This window comes from Catharus ustulatus, chromosome Z (assembly GCF_009819885.2).
Source record: "Catharus ustulatus isolate bCatUst1 chromosome Z, bCatUst1.pri.v2, whole genome shotgun sequence".
NCBI classification, from domain to species: domain Eukaryota; kingdom Metazoa; phylum Chordata; class Aves; order Passeriformes; family Turdidae; genus Catharus; species Catharus ustulatus.
In genome coordinates, this window is record NC_046262.2 from 47932306 (window position 1) to 47948617 (window position 16312).

The 16312-nt window shown below is 35.8% G+C and overlaps 1 protein-coding gene across 1 annotated transcript in view; it reads right to left on the reverse strand.

The window, feature by feature from the left end:
- The window catches only part of TMC1 (transmembrane channel like 1), a 65923-nt gene extending 49930 nt beyond the window's left edge, over positions 1 to 15993 (reverse strand). Inside the window, exons 1-4 of the mRNA XM_033085034.1 lie at positions 15923 to 15993; positions 7991 to 8053; positions 7490 to 7856; positions 1767 to 1907 (exon numbers count right to left, since the gene is read on the reverse strand). Coding sequence (XP_032940925.1) covers positions 1767 to 1907; positions 7490 to 7856; positions 7991 to 8053; positions 15923 to 15959 — 608 coding nt within the window. The 5' untranslated portion in view covers positions 15960 to 15993. The remainder of the gene's footprint in view (positions 1 to 1766; positions 1908 to 7489; positions 7857 to 7990; positions 8054 to 15922) is intronic.
- Positions 15994 to 16312: the final 319 nt, after the last annotated feature.

Below are 16312 nucleotides of genomic sequence, written 5' to 3' on the forward strand. Positions count from 1 at the left end.
AGGAGACATTCCTCTGCCTAAGTGGACTGAAGAAAGATTATTTTAGAAGTGGAAAACTGATTGAAAATACCAGATTTGTCTTTTTATGTTGTTTGTGGAAAAAAAAAAAAGAGCTGGGGGCAGGAGAAGTGTTCTGAAGGTTTATTCTGATTTCTTATTATTTTTCTTTTAATTCTGTTAATAACATTTTTTAATATCCTTTAACGTTTTGAGTCTGCTTTGCTCTCCTCCTAATCCCTATCTCACAGCAGCAAATGAGTAAATAATTCTAGTAGGTGCACTGGCATTTGGCCAGCACTACACCCAGGACATGTATCAAAGACCTTACAGAGGTCCTCCCTAAATCCACAGCCCTTCCTTGGTCCACTGATGTAGAAACTTCACCATAGAAGGTTTGTTCAGGCAGTTCTTTTCCTGGTAAAGATGCGCTTATTGTCTCAAATCATCTCTCCATCTTCCAAGAGCCTTAGCAGAGTGTCTAAGACGATTTTTTTCTGTGAATTATTGTATTAATAGACAATAATTCTATTCAATATCACTGTCCACAACTGGAAATACAGAGGAAAAAATAGCCTCTGTTCCAGCTTTTCTTGCCAGATATCCCAAGACCCAAAAGAGTCTCTTGATCAAGCTTGAGCTACATGTTGCAGCATCATCACTGCCCACGTGGAAAAGCAATAATGGACAATAGTCTACAAGACATACCAAGTCAGGAAGGTTCCTTGGAATTTCTAGGAATTATGGGATAAAAGAATGGCTACAAAAAGCTTTCTCCATAGGAAGACTGCAAACGAGTTTATGTACATGGAGATCCTTCAGTTGAAGACTATACAAGATCTAATCTGCTCATTTATATTTTGTGAAATTTCTCTTACTTTCACAATGTTTCTACTCTACATCTCCTAGATACTGTTCCTTTTTAGACCTTTGATTATTTTCATTACCTCTTTGCAAGTTTACCCTTTCCAAAATTACCTTACCTTCTAAAAGAACAAATCTATAGACTTTCCACACCATCTTTCATGTCTGTGTTTTTTGCTCATATTAAAAACTCTCTGAAGAACAGACCATCCTTCATCTGATGCATGTTTGTGGGTGTATTGGCACTGCTGTACTGAATGAGTTACCTAAAACAGGGGAGCATAGCAGTTTTGTCAAAAGAATAAAGTTCTGTCTACTTTTGGTGGAAATTTAAATTTAAATGAATACTTAATTTTTGGCTTCCAAGCAAATATAGCAATATAGGTTTGCTAGAGCAAAATACAGTTTTCTATGCTGCATAAATAGAAATGCATGAAAGTACAAGTTCGGCTTCCAAAGAGTTTGCTTTTTCATGAGTTAATTTTTTTCCTTTCCTAAAAGGCAGACTAGAGAGAAAAATGCTCTCATCTATCTCTAGCAATCTTGAGGTAATCCTGCAATTGCATCATTTTTCTGAGAGATGTTAAAGAGATATTAATCTCGCCAATGGAAGAATTCATCAACATTGATCTAACTGAAGAAAAGATTTTGCACTGTGTTGTAATGGAAAATTTGCAAACAAAAAGATATTAGCTTTCCATATTTGATTTCAGCTCTACTGGGACAAGAAAGCCCTGATCTGCAACACCATTTGCCTCCGCTTGCAGTGAGAATACCTCCTGGGGAAGAGAGACTAGAGGTGGTCTGGAGTTAATTTTGTGAATAGGTGCAGAACTAAAATGAAAATTCAGAAAAAACAGTGCAAAGTAGGACAGCAGATACTCATTATGGAAATCAAACCATACTTCAGGACAGATAACTTCTTTTTCATCTTCCATGGTTTGTTTCGTAGTGTGGCAATGAGTTTCTTTTTTTCTTCTACCTCTTCTTTCAACTTGGCCAACTCCTCCTCTGTAATTGGCTCCTCCTCAGATTCAGAATCAGAGCTTCAAATAAAAACAGGAACAAAAAACATCACCAAAACTCAGATAGGGCAGAAGTTTTCACAGAAAAGCATACTTCATGTTAATTTCTGTTAAAGTTGAAACTAGATAAATGCCTTCACACTTGCACAGAAGGGAGGACACACTGCATTTAGACTTGTTATTAATTTTAGTATGAAAGGAATAGCCTGCATGCAAAGTGCAGAGCTGCAGGTGAACCAGCACTACACATTCAACATCACAGGGACAGTGAGCAGCACTCTTGGGGTAAAATCTGACATTATCTTATTGTTCCTGCAGCTGTAATCAGCCTCCTAAGAGTCCAACTCAAACTCAAAATGGTCAAGTGAGGATGCTGTAACTGTTGCCATAAAAGTGATCTCCTCCAACTTAGTGCATCACAGTAGATAGAAGAGATACCACAGCCTCAGTTGACCCAAATTTACACAACAAATGACAGCCTATGCACTTACCAAAGCATTAACATTTCATAGATGGGAAAAATTCAACACCATACTGCAGCAAGACCATGAGAAAGCAGATGCAACTGTAACGGTATCTTCAGGTATGTTGTGTCTGTGATCTGAACTTCTCCATACAACAGTTTTCAGTATCTTTGCAAAGAATTGCTGATTAAAACAATACTCACTTTCCTAAAATCTGCATAGATACCCTTTCCTGTGAGCAATCTTGCAGCTCATATAATGGCATGTAGAAATTCATTAGCAACAAGTGTCTCCTCTTTTCACAGCAGCGAACAGAAAAATGATAAAAAGGAAACAAATTGACTGACTTTCTGCCCTAAAAAGCTGACAGTGACAACTACCACTGACTGACCTCTTTGGTGACACTAGTTTGATGCATTTCTATCTGTTCTTGTGCTTTCTTTAGCTTCTTTTGTTTATTTGCTTTCTTGGTTATTTGTCTTCTGAATGTTTAAAACTGTACTGCAAGTTTGTTTGGGGTTTTTTAATGGTTTTGTGGCTTGATTGGAGACAATTCAGACTATATCAAACAAGTAGTTTCCAGACTTTTTTGCTCATACTTCACCTTTCTGAGAGTCTGATATCCAAAATCTGATTTGAGAGCTGAATGATTCATTACCTAATGCACAGGTTCTATCTCCTGAATAATTTAAAAATTATTAAACTTTTCTTCTACCAAAACAGATAAAACAGGTTTTTTTAGAGACCTAAATTATATAAATTACACAATAGTTTCCCAACAAGAATATTTATAGGGTTTAAAACAAACAAATAAAATAAAAGCAAAATACTTTTTGGAATACAGAAAAATACGTATTTCTTATTGGTCATCTAACTATAGTCTTCACAATTGTTTTTAAATTATAGCAAAAGATTAGGGGATGAGCTGAAAACTTTCAGACACAGAGAAGTTAGCAAAGGAAAGAAAGAGACTTCCACAGCTTTGGGTCAACCTGCTATTAAAGATTAAAATGCTATTTATTATCACAGAACCATAAAGGCACAGAATGGTTTGGATTGGAAGGTATCTCAAAAATTCTCTCTCTCCAACTCTCTCTGCCATATGCAAGTATGCCATTCACTAGATCAGGTTGGTCAGGACCCCATCCAGCCTGGCCTGGAACACTCCCCAGTTGCGGGGCATCCACAGCTTCTCTAAGCAACTTGATCCAGTGCTACACCATGCTCTCAGCAAAGAATTTCTTCCTAACATCTAAGCTAAACGTGCTCTTTTTCAGTTTAAAACCTTTGCCCTTTGTTCTGTCTCTGTGGCCATATGAAAAGTCTTTCTCCGTCCTTCTCATAAGCGGCTTTAAGGCACATGAAGGCCACAGTGAGATCTCCCCAGAACCTTCTCATCTCTAGGCTCAACAATTCCAATTGTCTCAGCCTGTCCTGCAGGAGAGGTGCTCCAGTGCTCTGAGCATCATTGTGGCTCATACTGAAGAGACAATCACCTTAGAAAGTTGTACCCATCAGTCTTACCATTTTGGGCTTCACATGGTAAAAAACAGTAACACAAAAAACTTAAAACTGCATAAAGAAAAGCCTCTACTAAACACCATATATCTATTTATTGTCATAATAGTATTGTGAAGTGCAAGTTGCGAATGTTATGAAAACTGAAGTCAAAAGGACAAAGGATAACAAAGTGACTTGCGCATAAAATTTTGAGGGAGAATACAAAGAGAGTCATGTCTTCATGAAGAACAGAAGGGTTAAAAGTCCGATTTGAGAGAGCTCAGAATCCATTGTTACAATCAGTTGCTTTGCATTTTACAAAGCAGAGTGGCATGCCTGATATTAAACATTTCCTTTGATGGAAGATTGCTGGGTTATGCAAAGCTGGAATTTGCTGGGTTATAATGCTGTAGTGAGAGGGTAGGAAATATGAGGGCTTTGTGCTAATGCAGTGAGCTTACTGGGAAAAGGAAGCTTAGCAGAGCACAAGAGGTCAAGTTGGGATAAAATGGGCTTTGTGCCCTTTGCCAGCTACAGCTTTGTTTGTCTTTACAAACATGTCTCATCTTCCATTCTTCACTTTCTTTTGGAACCATAAAAAAATTTTTAAAAATCCAAATTTCAGAGTTTCTTTAGGAATCGGTATTATCTAGTTGTGTTTACATTATGCAACCAAACTTGGTAGAGCAACAGCAGACTTTTTCCTTAGCTCAGCTGATGGAACACCATGTTATTCAAGTCAGGAAATAAAAATTCTGTCTTCTGCAACCAAAAGTATTAGACTTTCATAGAAGGTTTTTATTCATACATTTGAAAGTCAGAAGGGTTCATTGTGACCTGCAGGCTAACATCAAGCACCAAGTGTCAATAAATATCTTAACATCAAGCATTCATTCTCCTTGGCTCCAATTCAATACACATCTAAGTCAGTAGAACTCTTGAAATCAAGTACTTTTTCAAGTTACACACGTAATGAACTTCTTCATAGTATTCATCTGTAATTTGGTTTTACAACCTTATTATACATCTCTAACTTGGTCTTAGTTTCATCTCCTTTTTATGGATGCAATCTACTTTTTATTTCTGTGTATAGCATTAAAAATTAGGATAAATTTTTTTCTTTGAGCTGGGATGTTACAGGATAAGACTGGTATGATTTTGAGAATATAGCATGACAATTAAAAAAATTTTACTGAACTTGAAATCTTTCTTTCTTGTTTTTTGTGTAAATTCTATTTGTACAGATAATCCTCATAGCATTGCTGTCAGTTAGAAAAAAGAAGTAGTGTCTTAATCTTCCATGTACCTCCAGGCTCTCAGAGAAATTTCACCCTCTCGAGCAAAGCCAATTGAAGTCAGTTTATTTACTCACAGATAGAGCTATGCAGTAAGAAGAATATAATCCCATTCCCATTCCCATTTTGTTTTCTCATGTGACTGCATAGTTTCTAAAACCAATCTGAAAAAATGAAACAAGGCAGTAAATAACTAAATCTTTTTTTTTTTTTTTTAACCCATTAACAACTCTGACTCTCTCAGAGGAGAAACTTATGATCTATATTTGGGGGTTGATGATTATGGACAGTGTAGAGCAGGCCCTCCTCACCTGCTCAGTAACAGTTAACAATCAGCCTCATCAACAACCATTAACATCTAAGAACAGATTTAAAATTTACCCAGAAAGAACTCCTTTTACCATGTCATTAGCCTGGGAAACTCACTACCTCAAATGAACCAAGAGTGGAATATTAAGTTTTAAAAGAAACAAAACAACTAAACCATAAAATCAATGCAGAGTTCTTCTAAGATTCTCTTGTGACCTTTATGTAGAATAAGCAGTGCATGAAGAGGTTTTCCTGATGTAAATGAAAAGTACAGAAGGGGAAGAGGGCAACTGCAGTAGATTCTACTGACTAGTACTGTGCCCTCACCAAAATGGGCAATGCTTATCTAGAGTTTAGCAAAAGCCACAATGACAGAAGTAAATACAGTATTGTCTCTCTATCACATAGTTTCATTCTTCTTTAAGGGAAATGGTTTTTTGTGCTTTATTTCTCAACTTCTGATTTCACTCTTTTCATGATATTTCATGCTGAAATACCTTCAAAATTAAAAAAATTCATCAGCAAGGCCCATGTTTAAACAGTAGAGAGCATTTGTTGTGACAAGTCCTCACAGACTTGCTAGACTGTATTTCTACACTGCTAATCTTATTTTCCATTCTGAAGCCTCACAAACCCTTTATCTCAATCCCAGTCAAACTGATCACCAGTCTACTATCCTTCATTCTTACATTATTTCGTTTTTCTTTTCAAAATATTTTAAAGTAATCCTATTGTTCTGCAATCTTTTCAGCAGGTCCTCAAAGTCTACGAATAGTCTTGAGTTATTTTTGAGAGTGTCCTCAGTTTTTCCTCAAATGTTGTTAGGTTTACTGCTTTAAGAACAAAGCCTTGTTCCAGGTAGCAATTCCAAGTTATTTAACCCATAATTATGTATTTTAATATAAAGAACTTTGGAAGACAACAAAAAAAACCATTGTGCCATTGTTCAATTTTCTAGTTTCAGTGGTCTTTTAAAATTAATACTGATTGAATGTTTACAATGAAGACAAAAATAAGCAAAGGAGCATAGGTTTACACAGTCAGGACTGTTGGTATTGTGAGTACAGGAAACTGCACACAGGAGTATAATTGCCACCACAGTGAAGAGCCATCAGAAAGATTTTAGGCATTCTCATTCTCATTGGGAAGGGAAATGAAGTAGAAACATATAGAAATAGCATACAATACAATAGCATATCTCACTGTATGTTTTCCTTTCCTGTTACTCCTGCTGTGCTCTGCAGTGATGCCTCTGGGAACAAAAACAGCTGTAACAACAGCTGAATGAGGAATTTCCTTCTCCACTGAGATAAGTGTGCCTAGGTCCATTTGTCCCCTTATACATGGGTCCCAAGGAGCAAGATTTCAAAAGCACAAGAGACAAGGAGCAAAGGCATACTAGAGACTTAAGGCAGAGACTTAGAAATGTTTTTTCTGAAGTGGTCTCTGTCCCTGGAGTCTTCTAGAGACCTCAGGTTGCATTAGATACTTTGGGAAGTTGAAAAGTGACATTTCAGAGAAAGTGAGTGAGAGACATTTTGGAAAATCCCATCCCAGTTTTTGGTTCTGGGTTGTTAAAATTTTGGTATTGATCTTGAAAAGCTGGTTCACAAGAATATGATCTTCTGAGAAGCATCAGGATTTTAGTTCAATACTGGAAATAAAACTTGGCTTTCTTGGAGGATTATCAGCTTGGGGTTTGGGACTTTTTTTTTTACAAAAAGAAAAAGGCAGGACAGATCTCATCTGTTATCATCTCCCTCTGCCTCTTTCTCTTCTCCTCTGTCATTTGTCATCCCTTTCCCTAGAAAACAGCTCATAAACTTGGGATATAATTAGATATGACTTTTGGAAAGTTTTCATTTCACTCAGTGTCATTTTCCCATTTCAGGACAAAGAATATCTGACCAGGTCTAATTTGACTGTCACAAGTAAGGCAGTCATATTGACTCTTGGTATTTCACAGGTATAAGTGAAAACAGGTTTTATGTAAGATAACTATAGTTTTATTATAAGGAAAAAAAACCTTAATTACCCTGATCCTGATTTCTTTTTGTCCTTTTTCTTCTTGTTGGTCTTCTCTTTTTTCCCTTTTTTGTCAGGTTTTTTGTCTCCTTTCTTCTCATTTTTACCTTTCCTGCCTTTACCCCCTTTCTCATCTTCCTCTTCTTCATCATCTTCCTTGGATTTCTGATTTGCCTGATTCTTCCTGGTTTTTGCAGGCTCCATATCAGAATCACTGGCTTCATTTCCAGCTCGTCCTCGTCTACGGCTTCTGTGCCTGCGATGCCCAGCTCTCCTTGTCCCATCTTCATCATCCTCATCCTCCTCATCACCATGCCTGTCTCTCCCTCTGGTATGTGCCCTTCTGGTTCTTGGTGCTGCTCTCTTCCTCCCTTTATCTGTGATTTATTAAAAAGCATTGAAACACATAAGAGGAAGGTACGTGTTAGAAGGAGAACTTTCCTCCTCCTTCATTGCAACTAATAATCAGAAAGCATCCGTGTCTGGCCTCAAAGTAATCCACATTACTGACCTGCTCCTTTGGCAGTTTCTTCATTCTCAACTGCACTGCCTTCTTCATTGTCGTCACTGCCATCTGTTAGTGAAAAAAAAAGACCAGTACATGTGAAGGGTAGATCAATCATTAGGAATTTGTGGGTTTCAAGAAATTCTTGGCAATTATGGTTTTGTACTTCTTTACAATGTTTTATGAACCCAGCCTTTTGGAGCATGGCAAACAGTTTTCAAGAGGTAAGATGAAGACAGAAAAATCAGTTACACTTTCCTCCAGCAATCAAATAAATAAGTCTCAAAGGGACACCGGGAAGAACTCTCTCTTGTGGAAGCAATATATAGGAAAGGAGGATGCTAAAAATACCCTAAAATTTGGAGAACAAGGATGAAAATGCTTCTCAGAAAATTTACTGAGATTTTCTTAAACATGAGAGATAAATAACTCGTTGAGATTAAAAAATACTAAAAGAAAAAATTTTTATTTAACTGATTGGAGGGCATAAAGCTCCAGACCTGCAGCATAGATGAAAAGTGCAGTTCCAGAAGAAAGAGTAGACCTGCTCTCAGTTCCAACAAACAAATCTTTAAGCACAAGGACAAAATTCGATCCAACTCACTTGTATGCTGTACCACAAGCAAGGTCTATTCTACCACTCTATCACATAAGTTTTTTTTGACATTGAAGGCTTTTGAGGGATGGTCTATTTATACACGATAGTAGCATTTCTCCTTAGAAAAATCTTCAGTTTGGAGTGGATCTCTTGTTCAAGTTTTCATTTTCAAAAATTTCAAGAGACAATGTCTGTGATGCCCATCAATAAGCAAAAAAATATTTACTTCATTTGCCTGGTACACTTTGAAACAACAATCATGGATTTATAGAGAATAAACTATATAATAAAAATACCCTCATATCTAATATATCAATCATAATATCTAAATAGCGTGTTCTTTGAATATGTTGGTATGAACATATTAGTTAACATGCAAGTAATCTGAAACTGCTACTGATATTCCCTAGGAAAGTTTCTTCAGAAGCAGCACTTGAGAAACCAGGTTCTAACGTGACCTTTTGAGGTTTTTTTGAGCTTGTATGTGTGCGAAAACACTTTAGACACATGGGTGATGTTTCTAGAAATAGATAGTAGTAGGAAATGAATAAGATGACTAACAAAGATTACCATGAAATACTAGAAGGAGGTAGCAGTCATTCCACTCCTATATGATCTGTATGTTCTCTGTGTATATTGTTTCCCCTCTGGACAGGTGATAGGTGCTGATTCTCATAGTTGCATGTTTCAGGTGAGAAGCTGCAGATATCTTCCTTTTTCAATAATTTCTAACATTTCTGAAATTTCCCTTATACTCTTTCTTCACACATTCCCTGTTTTCCCAGTTTCTTTTATAAGTTTTACTAAGTCACTAGCGACTCATTGAAATTTATACACAAATTTATTTAGCGACTACTGTGGTTATTAATGAAAGTCAACCTCTTGGCTTTGCCCAGTATCAAAGAAAAGGAGCAAAATATGTCAGGTTGCAAACAAGAAGGAATCCAGGGTGTTGTCTCACTATGCACAGTAACAGGCAAAGTTATTAAGTTATTTACCAGAATTTAACTGGTGTATTAATCCTGAGTCTAACTTCCCTAAAACATCCAATTGTAATTAACACATTCTACCACTTCTACAGTATCTGCACCACAATTTTAAGATTATGCAAAAATATTGTAATTCAATATTATCATTGGAATGTGACTATAAATGCTCCTTTTGTGCCTCCTGGACGCGTGCCTTCTGCTGCTGAAAGTAACAGGATCTCCTTTGATAAAGAACATTATGCTGCTATTGAAAGCTTGCAAAGACGAAGTCAGATACCTCTAAAGAGATGCTTTTCATGCAACAGTAGGGCAATATCTCTTATTGAAACCAATGCTTTGGCTGATCTCCTATGGCCAAACAGAATTTCCCAGAAAAACACTTTATTGGTTAGATTGGCCTCCGTGCAGCGTGATGATACAACAAGCAAACAAATGCATACTGAAACACGCATCAACAGTGATCACCAAGCTTGTGTTGACATCATATTGACGTAGCTAAGACAGTGACAAGGGATTGGGAGACACAGAGACTTAAACAAGGTAGAAGATAGCTATTGGGGTCTGTTTAACTCTAGTCACATAAGGATAGCAAATTCACTACACTGAAAAGATGAGATAAAATTCTAAGCTAATTTACAGACTTCATACTGCTTGAAAAAAAGCATTGAAAATACTGCTATGGATGAGCCCATCTGAATATTAAGTTCTGTACATTAATGTTTTTTTAATCTGAATTTAATCTGAATGATAAAGAACAATTTTTTAAAAAATAGATAAGAAGATATCACCATAAAACACCATAAAACAAACCTAGAAAGCATGACCAGTGATTATATGGGATTATCAACTAGAAGTGGATACTGTAGACATGCCCAGCAAGCACTAGTCTACCTTCAAAATTTATGTCTGCAAAGATTTAAAATTGTCTCTTCAAACTGAATTTCATATGGAGATACAGTGTGTTAATAGAAAGACTGTTACAGGTGTGTCCTTCTCATTCTGGAGTATCTACAAAGTAAGAGACCTCTTCCTGGTCCTTGGGTATGACATAGATGAATGCAGAGAGCATTTTTCCAAAGTTGAAGATAGAGCTAAAAGGTATCGATACAGCTGTGATAGCAGCTGATATTCTTATTCTTATTCTTATTCTTATTACTATTATTATTATTATTATTATTATTATTATTATTATTATTATTATTATTTACGCAATTTCGGGTCATAAACTCTGTGACACTTTCCAAAGAGAAAAGGAACAGACTAGGTGGCTCACAATGCAGCAATTCAGGTGCTTGTGTAAAAGCCTGTCTCAATGAACTACAGGAGTAGCATTTCAACAATATTCAAACACAACTTACGCTTCATGATGACACTATATCTAAATGCAGTTTAGCACTTAATTTCAATGTTCTGTTGTAAACCACAACATCAACAAACAGTAGAGTGCATTCCTCAGGTACTGTATTAGCATCAAACAGAATGCCAAAATATATTTTTTATGCTTTGGTTTGTTAAAGTTAAATTGTAGTATTCATAGCAGAAAAAGAATCCTCACTATGTGGGAAATTCGTATACTAATCTTGAGAATTTTTAAACAGATCATGTGATCCCACTTATCAAAAGTTCAGTGAATCCTCCTGTAAACACAACTAAGTGTCACCAAAGCACAGTCTAGAATTACAAATTTTTCCAGAAAAGGGTTGATAGAACCTCTTATCTTCACAGTATTAATATTCATGGGCTAATAGCAGCCTTTGACTCACATAACTTGAGTTAGTGTGACCCGGACCAAAACCTCAACTGCTACACCTTCCAGGATAGATCATCTTGTCCTAATGACAGTTATTTGCATATGTATCATTAAATATATTTGAAAATATAGCCCATAACTCCTTTTAGTCTAGGAAATCCAATCATTTTCTTATTTTCTTTTCCAAGTAGTTTAAGGGAAACTTTCTCATCTTTCTAGATTAAGGGCAGTGATAGTGTAATCTAAGTAAGCTATTGTTTTACCTGAAGTGTTATTTAGACTATAGCCATAAATAAGGCTACAAGAGTTAAAGAAGATGTCCTAAGTAGGGCCTCAGACAACCTGCAAGTCACAAGGCAGAATACCAGAGAGCTCAGGAGAAGGTTTCAAACACTGACAAAGCTGTTGAGGAAACCATGGGCAGAAAAAACATGCATAGCACCACAGTCTTTGTTCTATGAGGTGTCTATTTAGCAAATCGTAAGGATTGTTTTACCTTTACCTTGTTCTCCAAAGTTGTTTGTACACCTTCTATCAGAAGCTATTACCCAGATTTCATGCTTTGGATTTTTTAAAAATTTATTCTATACTAATACAGTTTTATGGATCTTTCACTGTGAGAGAGAAAATAATTAATGAAACTAAATCATAGGACATAGTCCATTATTGAGATGTCTGTGCTCCCACTGCTACTGTGTCAAGTTGATTGCTGCTAAGCAATTCTGCATTTTGGTGCTACAAAAAATTAAGTGGAATGCAAATTAACCTTTATATCAAAAAATGCCATCTGACTTTTTGTATATGTTATAAAATAAATTTCTACTTTATTAATTGATTGTCAAACCCAATGCAATGGATCATCTGCCAACAGAGCCTTGTAAAGCAATTACTGTGTTTTCCTCTGAACTGGACCATGTCTTTTCAGTGCTGGAAAGACATCAGCTCAGATAGATAATAAATTCAGTGTTCAACAAGAGGAAATATCAGAAATGCAAGATTATATTTGACAATAAATGCCTGGCAAGCACTAGTCATAAAAAAGGAAGTGTTATGTAATAATCAGTTTATATTTACATACATTTCCATATTATTCTTTCTAATCATGGATATATGAGTCTATCTCATAACACTTCTGTAATAATAAATTACACTAGAAGTAACACTTGTGAAATACACCAGAAATAATAGATCAAGATATCACAGAAAGTCTGTTGGAAAAGTGAATTAGACTTCAACATTCAAGATCAGAGACCTTAACCAGAGATCCGATCCTCTCAGTCTCTTCCCAGACTTTGGGAAGAACACCTTGGCCCACCTTGGGCACATAAAAAGAAAGCTTGAAACCCAGAAACCTCAAATAAAAGTCATATTTATAGAGTAGCCATAATGCTCAATATTTCAGACTATGCTTTATTTTTCCTCTGTTTTTCCTGGTAAGTGTCACAAATTTTACTTCCAATGAACAAACACAAAAATCACACAACTCAAAAAGTGTATCCTGACTAGCGATAGCTATGAATTTATAAAGTAAAATAATAACTTCTATTCAGTTGCACACAAACTCACTAATAATATATTGTTCATTTTTCCCATCTAAATTGACAATATCATAAATACTAATAAGAATATTTATGCTTCAATATCATGAGGACACCTGGGTCTTGGAAGACTTACTAGTCTTAGTGTACAGTGCTGTGCCCTGCAGGCCTATATGCCTGAATTGTTTCCAGAAATTGTCTCTGGGGCAATGTGTTTTCCCTCTCTACTGTAAAGAAAATTCGCCCACCTAATATTTGAAACGTTTTAAATCAATATTTGAAAAATGCAGCTGGGGATCACAGGGAGTAAATTAAATCCATTCAATTCACATACATAAATAGAGCATTTCTTCTCCATTGGTAAGAAAAAATTACTGATTTTCTACTGAAAGGACAGAGGCTGAGGTCACATAGGTCACGTTGACACTGCGGCTAGCATGGGAACATCATATGATTGCACTCTCCTCTATCTGGTTTCCTGGCAAGGTTTGGTAGCTGTCTCACAATTTAAGGGTCAGGACTTAGGCTAATCCTCCCTTCAGGGATAAATAAGTTGTTTATTGCATGATTTTAAAATGCAGTGCAAGGATTTTAAAATCTGATATTACTATTATAAAGCTTACAAAAGTTAGAGGGGGAAGACAGCCCAGTGAGAAGCCCCTCAGTATTTCATCCTCTTTAGGAAAACACACAAAGAAGTTTCCAGACCTCTGTATCTTACTGCATCTCTGTGGATACACCTGTGCTCTCCTACCTGTGCCCTGCAAAGATCTAACCTTGGAGTGCTTTGCCTTATCCAAGGCTAGAGAGCTGACAAGCTTTCAGGGCACATTGGGAGCTGCAATAAAACAAGATACAGCACTTGCATTTGGTCTTCATCACACAATGGAGTTATGGTGGGATATTTTCCACTTTTATTGCAGTCTTTATGCAAGAATTAGAATCAGAATATTAAGTGTTCGGTGCACCCTGAGAACTCTGAGACTTCAGCAAACCATACCAATTTGGCCTTTTCTGGTTCTGAAATAGGTTTTATTTAGCTTATTGTGATTCACTAATAATGATGTTAAAAAGGGAAGAACACATGATAATATAGAGAAAAGACTTTATATTCAAGTTTAAAAAAAAGAGTTCTTAGTGGATGTGAAGTCAACTGTGTTTTTTACTTTATCATAAGAAAGCTCCTTTAAGGTTGATAACTAGACTTGATCGGCTCACTACATATTATTTTTACTTTCCTTAGAGGGTAATAGACACTTTCCAACTGCTCCCTTTTAAAAATCCACTCTTGATGATTTTTGCCCTAAGTTGACTTTTCTGGTATGAGATGCCAGGAGCAATGAATTCACATTAATGAACTCAGCATAATGAACCATACATGTTCTACTACCTGGGACTTTGAACCAGACATGCTGTGAAACAAGAAGAATCACCAAACCAAGAATTCCTTCACTAGAGATAAAGGTACCAAAAATCAAAAATGCATTATTTGAAAGTGTTGCAATATTCCACTGGACTGTGATGATACAAAACCTCCTGCAAAGAAACTGCAACTAGATTAGTTTTTGAACTCCATGCTACATAACTCCAACTCCTGGACGTTTTAAGTTAGAAGTGGATTGAGAACATTCTGGAAGTGTCTTATAGTTATCTGTAATGGAAGTCCAGTTTTTCTAGTGTTCTGAAATCATAATACAGTCCTAAGTTTACACACATGACCTCATCTCCAAATACATACATAACTGTCTTAAGATTGTTAGGTTTTATTGTAAATTATATATACAAGATAAACTTTCATGGAAAAAAAAGTGTCAAAGAATGATCATAATTCAGCAACAAAAATCTTTACCTTTTCCAGGTAAAAAGTGTGCAGTATTGGCTTACCATGGAAATGATATCTTCTATAATTCAAATTAATAAAAAAGTCACTGAATCACAATACAAGTCAATTCAGTCAGGTATTTTCAAGTAAAAGGCAGATGTTTAGAACCTTTTTAGTCTCAGAATTTGTTCATCATAAATGCTTAGAAAAATGTACATGTTTTATGGTCATGCTCATAAGGTTTCTTATGAAGATAAAAATTTTTTTTAGTCATTAAGTATTTTGCCTATTCTGCATTGAATTCTGTGATTTTCTTGTGTTAAAATGAGTTCCATTAGCATATACAGTTTGAAAATTAAAGTGGTCAGTAAAGTGTTTTAGAAAAAAAAATTGAGGTGAAGACTAATAAGAGGAGCTCAGATAATAAAAGGAAAGGAAATTGGATGGACCTTAAATATGAACTGCCTGTTATGTTCTGTCAAAATGCTCAGCAGTCTCTTCTTATGTTATACATTGAAGTAGAACATATTTTATTACTATTGAGTGTTATAATTATGGATTAAAAATCCAGAAAGTTCTGTTTAGTCGGCTTGTTACTTAGAAAGACCTAAAGGATAAGGTCCCTGGAAATTTTATTCCTTGGTGAAGACAAGAAACACTGTGTTTGTTGCATACAATTGAGATCCTTGCTTTAGAAAGAGTAGCACTGCCCATGAGAATTGAGAGCACTTCCCATACTAGACTTGCCTCACGCATTACCAGAAGAAGCCATTAGGCATTATTCTCCTAAAAAAAACCCATTTCTTAGATCTAGAAGAATGTAGCATTAGTATAGAAATACTCTTACTCTTACTGTGAAGAATATTTGGCATTTCATAATAAATATTGAAAGCAATAAGAAAAGGAGGCATTGTTTTTGTGCACCTTACAGAAGCCACAAAATAGCACTGTTTTCTTAGTCTTTCCCACAAACTCTAAGTGTGGTTTACAACATGTAAGTGTAAGAAAAGTAACAAGGCTGTAGTCACAATCTATTGATTTATTAATCAGTGGAAAGCCACACTACCATGTTACAACTCATCAACTTCCACATAAAACACATTTCTGAACAAAAGTTAATGAGTTGTGACTAACAAGATTTTATATTAAAAATAAGTAGAAGGAAACAGAATTTTCACACTGTTGAGCTACATGCAGAAAACGAATATGTGCTTAAGCTGCATAATTATATTTGTAATTACCATTTCCTTCTTTTGACTTGTCCTGTTTAGTCATCATGGTGCTTCACAGGGCTGCTTCAGGTGCTGGATATGCAGGAAAATGTCTGAAGGCTGAGTGGCTCAAGATGAAGCATACCACAATATCATCCTACTTGTCACTGAACGGATGGTGCTGGTGAAGTTTCACTCACTGAAATATAAGAAGATACTAATTTCGTAAGTGATAAATCTTTCATGAATATTTAGTTTGCTATTTAGGTTTGGCATGCTAGGATTAAAAGAATCGAAGTTATTCACCTTCATTAATATTATTACTGAAAAAACTCTTCTGCAATGTTCTTACTTATGACTAATAATAATGTTTAAGTGCTTCAGTGCCTTACTGAGGAAGGGGATGGCACAGTGTCCACA